The following is a 14,298-nucleotide window of genomic DNA, read 5'->3' as shown; positions in this document are numbered from 1 at the left end:
AATTTTATTTATCCACCTAATAGTTAATCAATTAGAAACTTTGACTATAAAGCTATGAATATTAAAATAAACAAATGACTTTAACTTCTAAATATATATGTGACAGAATGTAACTTGATATCGACACGATATCATTCGTAATTATATTAGCCTTCCGTCCGTAAGTTTCTGGTGGCTTCTATGCAATCGAAATCGGCTATTTCTGTGGTTTGGGCCGGGTCCGGTTTTATTACTACAACCGTAACTGCAAAAAGCCTTTTCACTCCTGCTTTCCGAGTAGATACTGACATTTTATTACTGTTTCTACTGAATTAAATGCGCCAAATGGGAAAAAAACAAACAATTCGGTTATGTCCATGACTTTTCATTCAATAACAAATCGATGAATTTCTTAAAGAAATCTTTAAGTTAAGTAGTAGTCTACATAATGACTGACATTAAAGCCATTTCCTTATATTCCTGTAAATACTGTCAGGATTTGACGAATATACGTGTTATCGCTTTGTGTGAATTAAAACCTGCGCCGAGTTAAGTGACAGGGGCCTGTTTCGTATTATGGTCTAGTACGGTTCTTTTTACTACAACAAGCATTTATATTCAGATGGTTACTAATAATAATCATAGAATGAAGGACTCCTGCATACGAGTAATTACTTTGTTAAATAAACTAATGCTTGAAGCTCCGTGTAGATGGTCGGGTCTAAACCCTTACCTGAGATACCGGAACTCAGATAAAATGGAAATGGTCATCCATCCATCCAGATTTAGCTAAAAAAGTGCATGGTTACAAATATGGTCGCACGCTTTATAAATATACATATGTTTCAGGCCAGTCATTTGCAGATAATTAGGTAAAGGTCGCACAAGGATTGTATTTTGGACCATTTTTATCTCAAAATTTATAGTCCTGGAACTGGTGTTTCACTCTTTTTATCATAGAAACAACAGAATCCGTTCGGCAGGCTAAAAATGTCACATGTTGAAGCGCAACAACAAAATTTATTTCTTTATACGGTATGATAAACAATTGTAGCGCTATAGCATTAAACGGAAGAAAGTTATATTTAGTCTCTACCTTGGAATAATTATTGGTTATAAGATTTGTATACGAATTGAGAAAATACGCTGGAAATATGCTTCGGATATTCGGCGACGTAATGGGTGGAATATTATTCCGAGAAATATGGAGCGCCCATTTCTAGATGCAATACAAATATTTTATTACATTCACAAAAGAATATTATTTCTATATGAATGGCACAAATTCCTGTTGATAAAAACTTTTAAACGCAATGGCGTACATGAAACTGGTGTGACAAATAACATTGCAGGCCCTATATGTTATTTATTTTGACGTCAACATATATAAGAAAAATATTGACGTTTCAGACTTCATTAGAACTCATAATAATTTATAGATAGGTATCAAATAACAGACCGTATTTTATGGCTCAACCGTCAGTAAATTTATATAAATGCAGTTCAAAAATGCTTAGAAAAGAAGTATTTTAGCTTTAAAATGATCACAGTTATTCAAAATTGGAAAAAGTCCCATCTTTTAAGCTGGATATGTTCTAAATTTCTAAAGCTTGAAAAAATTCCAACTCCTAAAATTGGAAAAAAATCCAATTGGATTTAGATTTTTTTAAAACCATTTTAAACTGACTAAAACATCGTTATTCAATATTTATGTTTAAGGATGTTCATTGATCCTGTTTATAAGTGTTTACGATAAATCTGAATATTTTTCTCAAAATGTCCAATCGGACTTTTTTCCAGCCTTTTAGATGGGATTTTTTATTTACCATAGCATGGATCTCAAACTCAGACAAAAAGAAGTAAAATACAAAAGTAACACAAATATGCCTTTAAATTTGTTAAAAAGTATTATTGTTTTCCGCCCGTAAAAAAATCCAGACCGTCAAAATATTGGAACAATGTCCGATTGGATTTTCATAAATTCCAATCGGACGCCATATATCCGATTGGAAATAGAAAAAAATCCAATCGGACAGTTTTTTTAAATCATCTTTTTTTTGTACATCAGAAAATTAAAAATAATGCAAAACTATATCATTTATCGCTCCTTGGCCCCTAAACTACCATCCAAGCTAAAACAGAAGTTTCTAAGTCACTTAGAAATGGTAGTGAAGTTTGCCAAAATCCTGGTTTTGCAAATATATCCTGGTGGCTGTTCTATTAAGATTAAAATATAATTTTGCGATATGTGTATAATTCACCTGGAAAGTTAAAATAAATGTTGAGAAAACACGAAGTCAGTATTTCTTTAACGCTTTGTGCCAATTCACTTCAGACCTACTTCATTTACGTTATCACTTCAGTCAAATATAGATGTGTTGATAATTTGTTAGGGCACTAATCAACATCTTAATTTTTGTTTTTAAAATCAAAAAAGAATGCAAGTGGAAAACGAAAAGCTTTGTAGTCAGCTTCGAACGGAGATTGGAGCGAAAGAGGAAGCTCAACGAAGGTTTTTTTTTTTATTATTTTATGTTTTGTTTCTTGTTGATGTTTTGAAAGTTTGCATTTAAATGTTTTAATACTGGAGATGAATAGGCGATGATGATTAACAAGTTCACCAAAGGGAATAACCAGTACGTTTAGAAAACATTAAAGTTGCATTTTTGTTGAAAATTGTCCAAGAAATGTATAAAACTTAAATGAATCGGCATGCCATACTGATACGATTTGTAAAACCATATTTGACCTATTATTTTAACATGAGATTTTTTTTCGTAACTCTTACAACTACCAAAGTCATACCGGCTAGGATAGTCAACTTTACACTTGAATTAGATTCTTTGTCACATTAGAATTTGCATAATCAAATTCTAAACTGAAATAAATATAATTCGAGAAGCATTTATAAGATCTCATTGAGTAACTAGATTAGAAAATATTAAGCCATCCTTCGTCTTTTTTATATTATTGATACTTCGATTTAGCTATTTACCTGATGGGAGACAATTATAAAAACAAAATGATAAAACACTTAACTGACATGTATTCTATAGATGCCTAGCAAATATATCGGCCATGCGGCCATGTTCCTATTTTAAGATGCCAAACAAAAAGCCATCGTCAGTTATTTGAACGCCCAGTCTCAGTAATAACCAAGTCTAATTTTAGGTGCTATCACTTTGGAAACAAAATTATGGCTATGTCAAATATTTACATAATGGAAAGAAATAACTTCTTTTCTTTATTACAGAACAAAAGAAACGGAAATGCAAATTGCAACGTTTGAACTTCAACTAAAACGGATAGAAACTGAATGTCAAGAAAGGTAAATTGTCACAATAGTTATGATTTTCCCCATAGGATATGAAGAATAAAATGAATCATTTTAAGCTGACGACCAACATATAGTATGAAAACAAATACGAAAATCATTGTTCAGCCTAAACATTCTCACATTCTTTATCATCTATACACTATACTTCGTATTGAGATCCTTATTATCATTTAACAAAACCGATATCTATTTCAATATCTTCTTGCATCAAGTAATTTTAGGTGAAAATTAAAGTTTATTTAGTATTCTAATATACGGGGGAGGGTTCTCTGTCTTAATATGTTTCAAATAGAAGGGGTTATCAGTATACTGGTTTGTATCTTATTTATTTGAAATCGATTGTGGTGACAGCCTATAGTTGTTTAAATCTCTGGATTTCTGGAAAAATAGCAATGTTATCATATGATATGTTAATATGACTGAAGTGGGGATTGAACCAACATCATCTGGATAGAGCAATTAAACCTTAACCGCCAGAGCACGGCTCTTGGGTTATTAACTCTACTGAAAATATATACTCTGTCATCAATGAAACAAAGAAAAGTGATCCGCTGACTTACTTTCATAACAGTTACTGTAGAGGTTGTAATCAACATACCTGATGAAACCTAAACGTTTATTTAAATTTACGTCATGTTCTCTTCGTGGAAAAAAAAACAGACCAATTTTGGGCTCGAACCAACGACGTCTGTATTACGCGACCGACACCTTAAGCATTAGACCACTTCCTGAGGCAAGAGTCATAAATGGTATGCAGTCTTTTAAATTTAATGTTGGTGTTCGTATTTTAAAAATGCAGAGTTCCTTGCTAGTAACTTCATCATTAGACACATCGGCTTCTATCTTTTATATATATAGAGAGAGATATTTAAAGAAATGTTAATATCGATGTACATGATCATGAGAATATTACTTTAATTATTCAAAATATAGATATTAAATGTAATGCGTTTTATAAAATATATTTTTCTTTAACGGTGCAGAATAAACACAGATGTTGAGAGAAAAATAATGGACTATGAAGAAGAAACAAAGAGAAAAATATTTGGATACGAAGAACACATTAAAAGGAATAAAACTGATTACCAAGAAAGGTTAACTATACGTTTAATTAAAGTATATATAATTAGTAAAAGTATGTAAATATCACTTAATTGATTGATTTAGATAACGCAAACAACACATCATTACATCATATCAGTTTCACTCAATGCCATCCATCTATTTAAAAAAAAAACGTGTTTATTCTCATGCAAAATTAAAAAAAAACCACTTCTTACGATAACTTTGGTAAATGCGCTGAAATTACTAATACTGTGGTAGTTTATTATTTCTTTTATGTTTTCCAAACTAGCATGTAAGACAGTATCACAAGAATTGAAAATTGGTTCGCAACTTAATTTGTTAGAGCCTCAGTCAGCATCATAATTTCTGTTTTAAAGTCTAAGAAGAATTCAAGACGAAAACGAAAGTCTTCGTAGTCAGTTGCAGATGGAGACTGAAACGAAAGAGAGTGCTCTACGAAGGTTTTAAATTTATTTTGAATTTGTTTTCTGTTGTCTGTTTTTAAAGGTTTGATGTGTTCCAGTTCTTTAGGGTCGTGTAGTTCATTAAATGTTTTAGTATACGAAAGACAGATACTAGTTACTGTAACTGTTTGATAAGTTAAAGAAAGAGACCCTAAATCGAAAATTAGTTAAAGTTAATCTAATCCGCATTAATAGGAAATTATTTAGTCACTAAATAGGAAAGAAGTTACCCGCATTTCTTTTCTGAATATATTACTGATATCATGTTATGCACACAGATGTCATGTGGCACGTTAAAGATACCATCTAATGATTTCAGAAAGACCTTTGTTTATCTGTAATTTCTAATGAAAGATAGTTGCAAGTAAGGAAATGAATTGCCCTATATAATTATTATATTTATGAACACAAATACACGCACGTGAAGAAAGCCAAATATAACAAAATAAGACCACAGTTAACCGTTCTAACATGTACTCTATAAATGTTCCGCAAGTTTTACCGCAGTGAATGCGGTTAAATTACATTTTTACATTGTCCATGTTGCCAACAAAAACATGATTATATGATCTCAGCGTTCATCTACAACATGTTTATCGGCAATGAACAGTGAACAGTTCTAACTTTAGATGCTATCACGTTGAAGTAAAATTTTGACTATGCCTACTATTAAGACGACAGAAAGAAGAAATGCATTATATTAAAATGTTTTTATTGTAGAATAGAAGAAACGGAAATACAAATTGCCAAGTATGAAGAAGAACTCAAGAGAAAAGAAGCGGAATGTCAAGAAAAGTAAATTGTAACAATATGTAGTTTTTCTTTCCTTTTCCACATATGATATTAGGAACAAAATATTTAAAGTAAGCATAATTATTACAAGTTTGAAACCAAGTTATACTATGAAAACGTATACGAATAGAAAGGTATTGTTCAGTCTAAACATAATTACATTTTTGTTTTATGCATCAAATCCAGCCTTATGTCCATGCCTCATCGTATCAGGATCGGGCTGTCATTATGATAAAGTAATATCAGGGAATGATTTCAATATCGCTATGCATCTGGTTATTTAATTTATATCTGAAGATTTATATGCTGGCATAATGCAATAGAGAAAGTTTCGAGACTTTTTGAGAGTTTTGAGAATTTGAACTTTCTCTTTTTGTTCTAATCCTTAAAATTCTATTGTGGTGTAAGCTTAAAGCTATTCTCTGGATTCAGTGCTCAATGTTATGTAATATGAGATGATATTGTGTTCGAAGTCAGATCGAACCAACGATCTCTGAAATGAACCACTAGAAAAGATTAGACGTTGTCGGAGTTGGTTTGGCAAATTTCAAATCGATGTTTTCTTCGTTAAATGTTATTATTGTTAAACAAACGTTGTATTATTATTAAGCTGTTTTCTGTCTTTTGTTATGTTTTATTTTGTAAGCTTATCGTCAGACTCTTATGCTTTTATATTCAAATAAGATTTTAAAGAAGCATAAATATTAAATTATGATCAGAATCAAATTAAACCATTGGTACTGTCACTTTTATACAAGTTAATAGCGATATCATGAGCAATGCTTGTGCAAAAGTATACTTTTCTTTCTTGATGCAGAATAAACAAAGATGTGAAAGAAAAAATAGCAGAAAATGAAGAAATAACAAAGAGAAAAATAAGGAGATACGAAGAAGAAAGTAAAAGAAAAGAAGCTGAGTACACGGAAAGGTAAATTACTGTGTAGCAACATATACTTTTTGACAAAATATTTACAATTAACCTAATTACTTTAAGCGAATTACTCAATTATCAATTTAATATCAACACACAAGTTCGTCATTTTTAACCATTTAGAATGAAATATGTATTCACTGATTCACTCGGAACTGTAAAATAACTTACAACAGAAATTTTGATAAATCCACGAGATTACGAACAGAGAATCATATCAGATTTTCTTTTATGCATTGTTTTAATTCACTTCGGTTTCACATATACATGTATTAGGAAATCACTTAAAATAGAGCTATGTCCGTTAGTTACTTTGTTGAGGCATCGATAGACATCATTATTTCTATTGAAGAATACGAGAGGTAACAGACAGACTTCATGGTCAATTACAGATAGAGATTGAAGCGAAAGAGAATGCTCTACGAAGGTTTTATAGTTTTTTAATCGTTTATTATTGTTGTTCCTTTTGAAAATTTTCAGTAAGTGTTATTGTCCTTTTGGGGTCAATTAAAACATGTTACGGGTTCATGAGATAGATATTGAAAATGTGGTTTAACAAATTAACAAAGGAAGACAAATTCAAGATAGCAATTTTGAAATATCAAAGTTGGATTTTTTTCGTTGAACATAACCTATTCAATTTATAAAAATAATGTCATAGTGGTCTCACAATAATTACAGGATGGTAATTTGATGGTTATCAGTAAAAAATGATCAGTCTAACTTGATAATTAAATAATTTAAACTGCATTGATAAGATACCATTTAGGCACTTAATTAAAATATCTCGTTGATATTATTGATATTTTGTTACGTATTCTAGCATAAAACCGCTGTTATTGTCACTTTTCGGGGGTGTTTTAACAGGAGAGAAAACGTGTGTTAACAAGGAGATTCTCGCGCTCGCGTGCTGTTATAACACCTTTTTATGTATGCGCGTTCCGTGGCAAAGCGTAAACGCCATTCGGCCCCAAAACGGATAATTCAAAACGAAATGACGTCAACGTAAAAAAAACAACACAGACATTCCCGCGCATTTCGTGGAAATTTAATGACTTTGAATGACAATGTATTCATTTATCAGTTTTTTACGCGTTTCATGCTAGAATAGCGTAAGCGCATGTTGATTTCGTGTTATAACATCTGCAGAATCCCTCGTGATACGTTGGTACACCAACCAATCCTAACGCGATTCTGCAGATGTTATAACACGAAAAAACATGCGTTATCCCTACATATATGTCAAGTTATATCCTAAAAAGACATATTTTAAACGCGCTTTTTCACATGAAAATTTACTTTCAATAAGATTTTCGAAAATGCCGTTTAGATACATCACTGGTTAATTGTCATCTTTAACAATTTTAATGACATTCATTTTAAAATTATTATTGTTATCATAAAAATAAAGTATTTAAAAAGCAAAAATTGGGAAATACCGCTAATTTATTTTACCTATAAGTAAATATTTTAGCACGAGAAACTAATTGTATTTCAACTTAAAAATGCTTCAAATATACTAGAAAATTGTCAATTGCTAACAATGACGAAGAACTCGAAAGTGCACAGTTTTGTATCCAATGTCGTGGAGTCGCAGTTCTACCTTTTTGTAACATTCATGCCATTTTTTATCGCCCAGCAAAAGTCATCGGTAACAATTTGAGCGATCATTCATAGTTAGGTCATAAAAAACTAAAGGTGCTATCACTTTGAAGACAAAATTATGCCTATGCCAACTGTTTACGCGAAGAAAAGAAATGTGTGTAAGAATTTAACTTCTTTTCCGCATTACAGAATAGAAGAAACAGAAAGACAAATTTCAACGTATGAAGTAGAGCTCAAAAGAAAAGAAGGGGAATGTCAAGAAAAGTAAGTTGTGTTTCCACGAAATGTGAAAATATATTTAAACTTTGTCTGTTTATTCAAGCTGAAAACAAAATGTTGCTATGAAATAAAATACGAAAAGGCATTGTTTAATTCATAGAGTTTCGCAATTATGTTTCATACATCCACTGTCTAACATCGAATGTATTAATGATTAAGAATAAAGTGTTGGTTGAATAGATCGATATTTTCTCATTATAATATATTTACAGTTTGGATACATTTGCCTGTAAAGTATTCGCAATGTATTTAAATAGTCATAAATGTTCTAAAGAAAGGTACAAGATATGTCTAAATTGTAATTTACAGAGTCATTGATTGATCCTTTTTTAAATATCAGTAAAATGAAGTTGTTGCATATTATCATTTATTCGATACCAGAGTCTGTCGTAAAATATATGCACGATACAATCATTTTTATTGCGCTATGTATCAATAGTGACATTACGTAAGTCGAATTATCTGTTTATGTGATCATAGATATTTCATATTTTATTGTACATGTACGTCTTTTTTAATACCGGGATATAATTTTGGCGCTGTCCTTCCGTTTGTCCGTCCGTCCGGAGCCATATCTAAGAAGTGGTTTGGAATATTTAAGTATAACTTCATATAAACGTCCACCACTAATATGGGAAAATGCTGCATGTAAAGTTTCAATCAGATTGCCTGAGTAATAGTAGAGTTATGGCCTTTGAAATTAACTATATAGGTTACTATGAACATGACAACTTCTGATTCGTAACATGTGAACTATTTGACCTAGAACTATGAAACTTAAATTAAATGTATATCATCATGATGAGGTATTGTATACACAATTTCGTCAGGATCTCTTCAGCAACCAGAGTTATTGCCCTTTAATTGTTAAAAATCTACGTATTTGTACATAACAAACTAGCCAATAGGCAGAATTTCATTAAATGTCTTTCATTTATAACTATGAACATTTATTATCACCATGTGAAATTGTGCACACACATCTACCGCCCAGTTCAAACCATCTACCCCACCCCCACAATATTGTTTTCTCATATTTAAGCCTTAAACCTTTCATGAATATTTATCAACATGCAAAGTTGTACACTTCCAAAATCATAAACCCCACCCCATTTTGTTTTTCATTTCATTATCCGTCAGTATTATCAACATGTGAAGTTTTGCTATAAACAGGTTCAAAATCAAATAGAGTCTGCAAAAATATTTAGGTCGTGTTTTGGCGACATGTGGTTTTCCACTTTTTTTATATTTTTGTGCCCTCACCTGGTCACCCCCACCCACCTTTGATGGGACCACGCTATGATTATGATTATTCATGCATCGCTGTGATGATAAGTATTCGTTCATGCGTCGCTGTAATGGGATTGCGCTATGATTACGATTTATCTATTCATCGCTGTGATAGGTTAGCGCTATTTATAGCATTCATTCATGCATCGCAGTGTTTGGATTGCCTTATAATTATAATTTAACAAAAAAGTATTTTAATAGTCTCTGTATCGGTTTTTCTTTCAGTTGATACGGTATCATGATGAAACAGAAAGGTTACTGATTTTGTTTTAATCGTTTATACAAAATATTTTTATATCGTTCTGTTGTGGTGAAAGTTTACAGTTATTTGATTTGCTGGCAGCAATAATATCATATAAGTAATTAAGACCATTGTCGATATTGAGACTGTAGTAGAAGAATTAGCAGACAGATTGCTTCAAAAATCAAACAACAAGTTTATTTCAATTACAAGCAAGCTGCAAAATGGTGATGGGGTAGAGAAAGGTGTGGGGGTGTTTTGGAAAGGGGTAAAAAACTAACATAAATATTCAGAAACCCTCCGGACTGAGTGATCGACACCTAGCAAATAGATCACCGCTCCCCTCTTATATTTTTGAGGCCAAAGAAGAATGCACGACCAAAAGATAAGATGTCATCTCAGATCGTTCAACACGACTTTTATGTCGTGTTCTTGGGACTGTTTAGTTTCTCAACCTGAAAATTTCAATAATCCCGCTTTCATAGCTTAGGGTTTTGTATAAACCTCTTGGATATGGTGCCTGCTTTTTAATTTGGTCTTTTGGCAGTTCTTTTGATATGCAGTCTCCGTAACCTCAGATCCCCTTTCTAAATTCTATTTTGTTTAGTTCTACCAATTGTTTTCTCGTTAAAGGCAAACTCATTATTTTAATTGCGGACCATACGCCGCTTATCATGGTATTACACGCTAATGCATCATTGAAAAGCAAGGACAAATATCAAACATTGAAGGTTCCGTCGTATGAACACATTTGCGGATGTCTCTAAATTGTTTTTTGTACTTGTAGCATGTGTAAATGTTGAGTTTTGCTCAACCCGGAGCTAGAGTGTGTGTGCGGTAGCATGTATTTCAACTACTGCCCATGAACAGGCTGAATCAAACCGAGCCTGTAACATTTCTTTTTTGTCGTGTTGAGCGACCTGTGGAGTTTCCATTTTTTCTATTTTGTCGATTAGGCAAACTTTCAAATTCATGTTTTCTGTTCGTAATTTTATAGGCTAAATGTTTTATATTCCTGTTTATCATCAAATTTCGGCTTTTATAAAAAATAAAGATATCTGCAAAGAAGTATAGATATTGATGTACTTGAAAATAAGGGTGTACTAATCTATATGCTTTATTCATCACACTCAATGGAGAGGTAAAATTTAAATTTATGTACTGTCCCGTTTATATAAAATAACAGACAAAAAGAAATGCATAAGTTTCATTGTCGTTGCAGAATAAACCAATGTTTGAAAAGTACAGCAGCAGATTATGAAGACGAAACAAAAAGAAAAATATTGAGATACGAGGAAGAACTTAAAAGGAAAGAAGCTGGCTACCAAGATTGGTAAACTATACCAATATATGATATATTGATTTTTCAAATGTAACCCTTATATTTTAAGTTAAATTACAAAACATCATTACATAATATCAGTTTCATTTATCCACCTATTAAGAATAAAACTTAATTGTGTGATATGTGCATAATTCACAAGGAAAATTTTAATAAATTATGACATATATAGGCCTATTATCAAATGCACTGAGATCACGAGGTTAGAATTTCTTCAATGCTATGTGTTTATTCACTTCAGAATAACTTCATTTACTTTAAACTTATCACCAGTCAAATATAGATGTGTTACTTAATTTCTGTTTTCAAAGTCAAAAACGAATGCAAGATGAAAACGAAAGGCTTTGTAGTCAGCTGCAAATGGAGATTGGAGCAAAAGAGGATGCTCAACGAAGGTGTTATAATTTTTTAGATTTGGCTTTTTTAATGTTGATTCCTTGACAGTTTTTAGTTCATTTCTTATTCATGTTTGTTTTGAAGTGGTAATTAAATGTGCAACACCGCTCACGCCCCCTAGCATCGGCTTTTAAAGCGGAATCTTGCTGCTATAGAAAAATTAATTGTTCCCAATGGTCCCGTGGTACCAGAAGATATAACAACACTGAGCCCAAGTATATATGAGGAGACTTTCTAGAGCCACCAACCGGCACTAAAGATTGCTGTGAAAATTAATATCTTTGAGAAGGTCTTTTGTAAGCATGGAACGCAACAAAGCAAAATAATAAGACACTTGGTCTGACTGTGTCTGTTTATTAGAGGTAATGAAATGTACTATGCCTCATCGATAACATGATATTTACAAACATTACTATAAATGAGCCGCGCCATGAGAAAACCAACATAGTGGCTTTATGATCAGCATGGATCCAGACCAGCTTGCGCATCCGCGTAGTCTGGTCAGGATCCATGCTGTTCGCTTTCAAAGCCTTTTGCAATTAGAGAAACCGTTAGCAAACAGCATGGATCCTGCCCAGACTGCGCGAATGCGAAGGCTTGTCTGGATCCATGCTGGTCGCAAAGCCACTATGTTGGTTTTCTCATGGCGCGGCTCAAATACATTTAAACGAAGCATAGGGAATTCAACATTTTTGTAAATTCTCAATAGTTCTAGTTTTCATACCAATTACAAATTAGCTCGGAGGTAAAGCATGCTTATGTTCAGGACATCTTTTGCCATTTGGCTTCAAAACTCAGATTGTCGTTTCTGTTTTGCTTCAAAAGTTTAGATCTATGGCACAACGACAAAGAAATATCTGAAGCCGAGATGGCAGATGAGAAAGTTTTAGTATCATATCAAAGATTATATTAGTTGAAAGCATATACTAAAGCGAATGATGAATATAATATCATGTTGATAAAGACATATATACAAATACAAACAAATCCTCACGAGGATTCGAACTGGTACAAAACGATTTGCTGATTTCCAGTTGTTTTCTGCATTTTACCTGACTGAGCTATTTTGCCGTATACATATTGCACAGTTGAAATGAAACCAATACTGATATCTGCATGTCAAGTAATGTAAAGGGCAATATGAATTGTTATTTTATCAGTTATCATGAAACGGACGCATCCTCTCGTTTGCGCGGGAAATACGATATCATTGGGGATTAGTAATAAGTCAAATTCTATATTAAAATCAAGATAACTTGGGTTGCATTTATAAAATTGTAGGTTCTCGCAAGTGATGCTCTTAAGTACTTCAGTTATTGTATATTTTAACTTTTCATGATTGTGGTGACAGCATAAAGTTGTTTGAATATCTGGATTCCTGGAAAAGCAATGTTGTCGTATAAGATGTTATTATTACCGAAGTGTGACCGAACCAACAACTGTTTACATCTGGATTGACCAGTTTAACCTTAACCGCTATAGCACGGCTCCCCTCTTGCTTTTTTAGCAAAGAAGAATACTCAACGAAATGATAAGAAAGTCTCAAAATTGGTTAGGCAAACGTGTAATTCCATTAGTGGTCCTAGAACATTAGGTTTTCTTCGCAAAATTTTATTATTTTTCATTTAATTTTTATTAGTTCCAATTTTGTACTGCAACAACAAAAAATGGGTAATGAATTGAGTGTTCGTCTTAATTCAGCTCGGTTATTAACTACTCTAGGTGATGTTACTTTTGAAATGAAATTATGGATATGCCTACTATTTACAAGATGGAAAGAAATATGTGTAAAGTTTGAAACTTTTTCCTTTATTACAGAACAGAAGAAGCGGAAAGAACACTTGAAGAGTATGAAGTAGAACTCAAAAGAAAAGAAGTGGGATATCGTGAAATGTAAATTATCACAATATGATTTTCCAGATATTACCTGAAGCCTTAAGCTGACGATAAACATATACTATTAAAACGAATAGACTGATAAAGTTAAGGTTTCGGTACTTTCCTTTAATAGGAAGGTTGAAAGAAATGAGTGTGCATTAAATATAACTTTCTTTTAGGTGCAGAATAAACGAAGATATGGAAAGAAAATTACAAAAATATGAAGAAGAAACAAACAGAAAAATATGGGGATACGAAGAAGAAATGAAACGAAAAGAGATGGACTACCAAGAAAGGTTAATCATTAAAAATATAATTTTGACAAAGTATTTAAATTTAGCCTAAATATTTTATGCGAAATCCCGACATTCATCAACTTTTTTTTTCATGAAGGAAGAATAAGATATGTTTTAACCATTTACTGATCTACATGAAAGGCAATTTACTTTAATTGAAGTAACTAAGAAAACCACCTGCGGAAGCATCCTTTATTCTGTAATTGCCTGAAATAAGACGGCAGTATGCAAGAAAAGAGTTATAGATATTAGTATTGTTACTCCCCTGTGATGCTAAACACATGTTTAAAGTTTCAAAGCTATAGCTTTTACGTAGACAATAAAATGCATCTAAAATACATATCTTTATTACCAAAAGGTTTATATTTACATGAAAATGCACTATATGCTTGATCTGCAATTT

At 32.1% G+C, this 14,298-nt stretch overlaps 1 protein-coding gene across 7 annotated transcripts in view; it reads left to right on the top strand.

Moving 5' to 3' along the window:
- The window catches only part of LOC123556780 (trichohyalin-like), a 38,921-nt gene that overhangs the window by 17,383 nt on the left and 7,240 nt on the right, over nt 1–14,298 (top strand). For 2 of the 7 annotated variants that reach the window (XM_053543176.1, XM_053543174.1), the window contains 11 exons: nt 3,233–3,307; nt 4,300–4,410; nt 4,759–4,842; nt 5,566–5,640; nt 6,455–6,565; nt 6,921–6,995; nt 8,363–8,437; nt 11,206–11,316; nt 11,637–11,720; nt 13,540–13,614; nt 13,779–13,895. In XM_053543176.1, coding sequence (XP_053399151.1) covers nt 3,233–3,307; nt 4,300–4,410; nt 4,759–4,842; nt 5,566–5,640; nt 6,455–6,565; nt 6,921–6,995; nt 8,363–8,437; nt 11,206–11,316; nt 11,637–11,720; nt 13,540–13,614; nt 13,779–13,895 — 993 coding nt within the window. Of the gene's footprint in view, nt 1–2,416; nt 2,492–3,232; nt 3,308–4,299; nt 4,411–4,758; nt 4,843–5,565; nt 5,641–6,454; nt 6,566–6,920; nt 6,996–8,362; nt 8,438–11,205; nt 11,317–11,633; nt 11,721–13,539; nt 13,615–13,778; nt 13,896–14,298 lie in introns of all 7 variants that reach the window. The other 5 variants (XM_053543173.1, XM_053543172.1, XM_053543175.1 and 2 more) reach the window with 5 other exon arrangements.

The sequence above is a fragment of the Mercenaria mercenaria genome, chromosome 5 (assembly GCF_021730395.1).
Source record: "Mercenaria mercenaria strain notata chromosome 5, MADL_Memer_1, whole genome shotgun sequence".
NCBI classification, from domain to species: Eukaryota; Metazoa; Mollusca; class Bivalvia; order Venerida; family Veneridae; genus Mercenaria; species Mercenaria mercenaria.
This window is presented reverse-complemented; position numbering and strand designations above follow the sequence as displayed.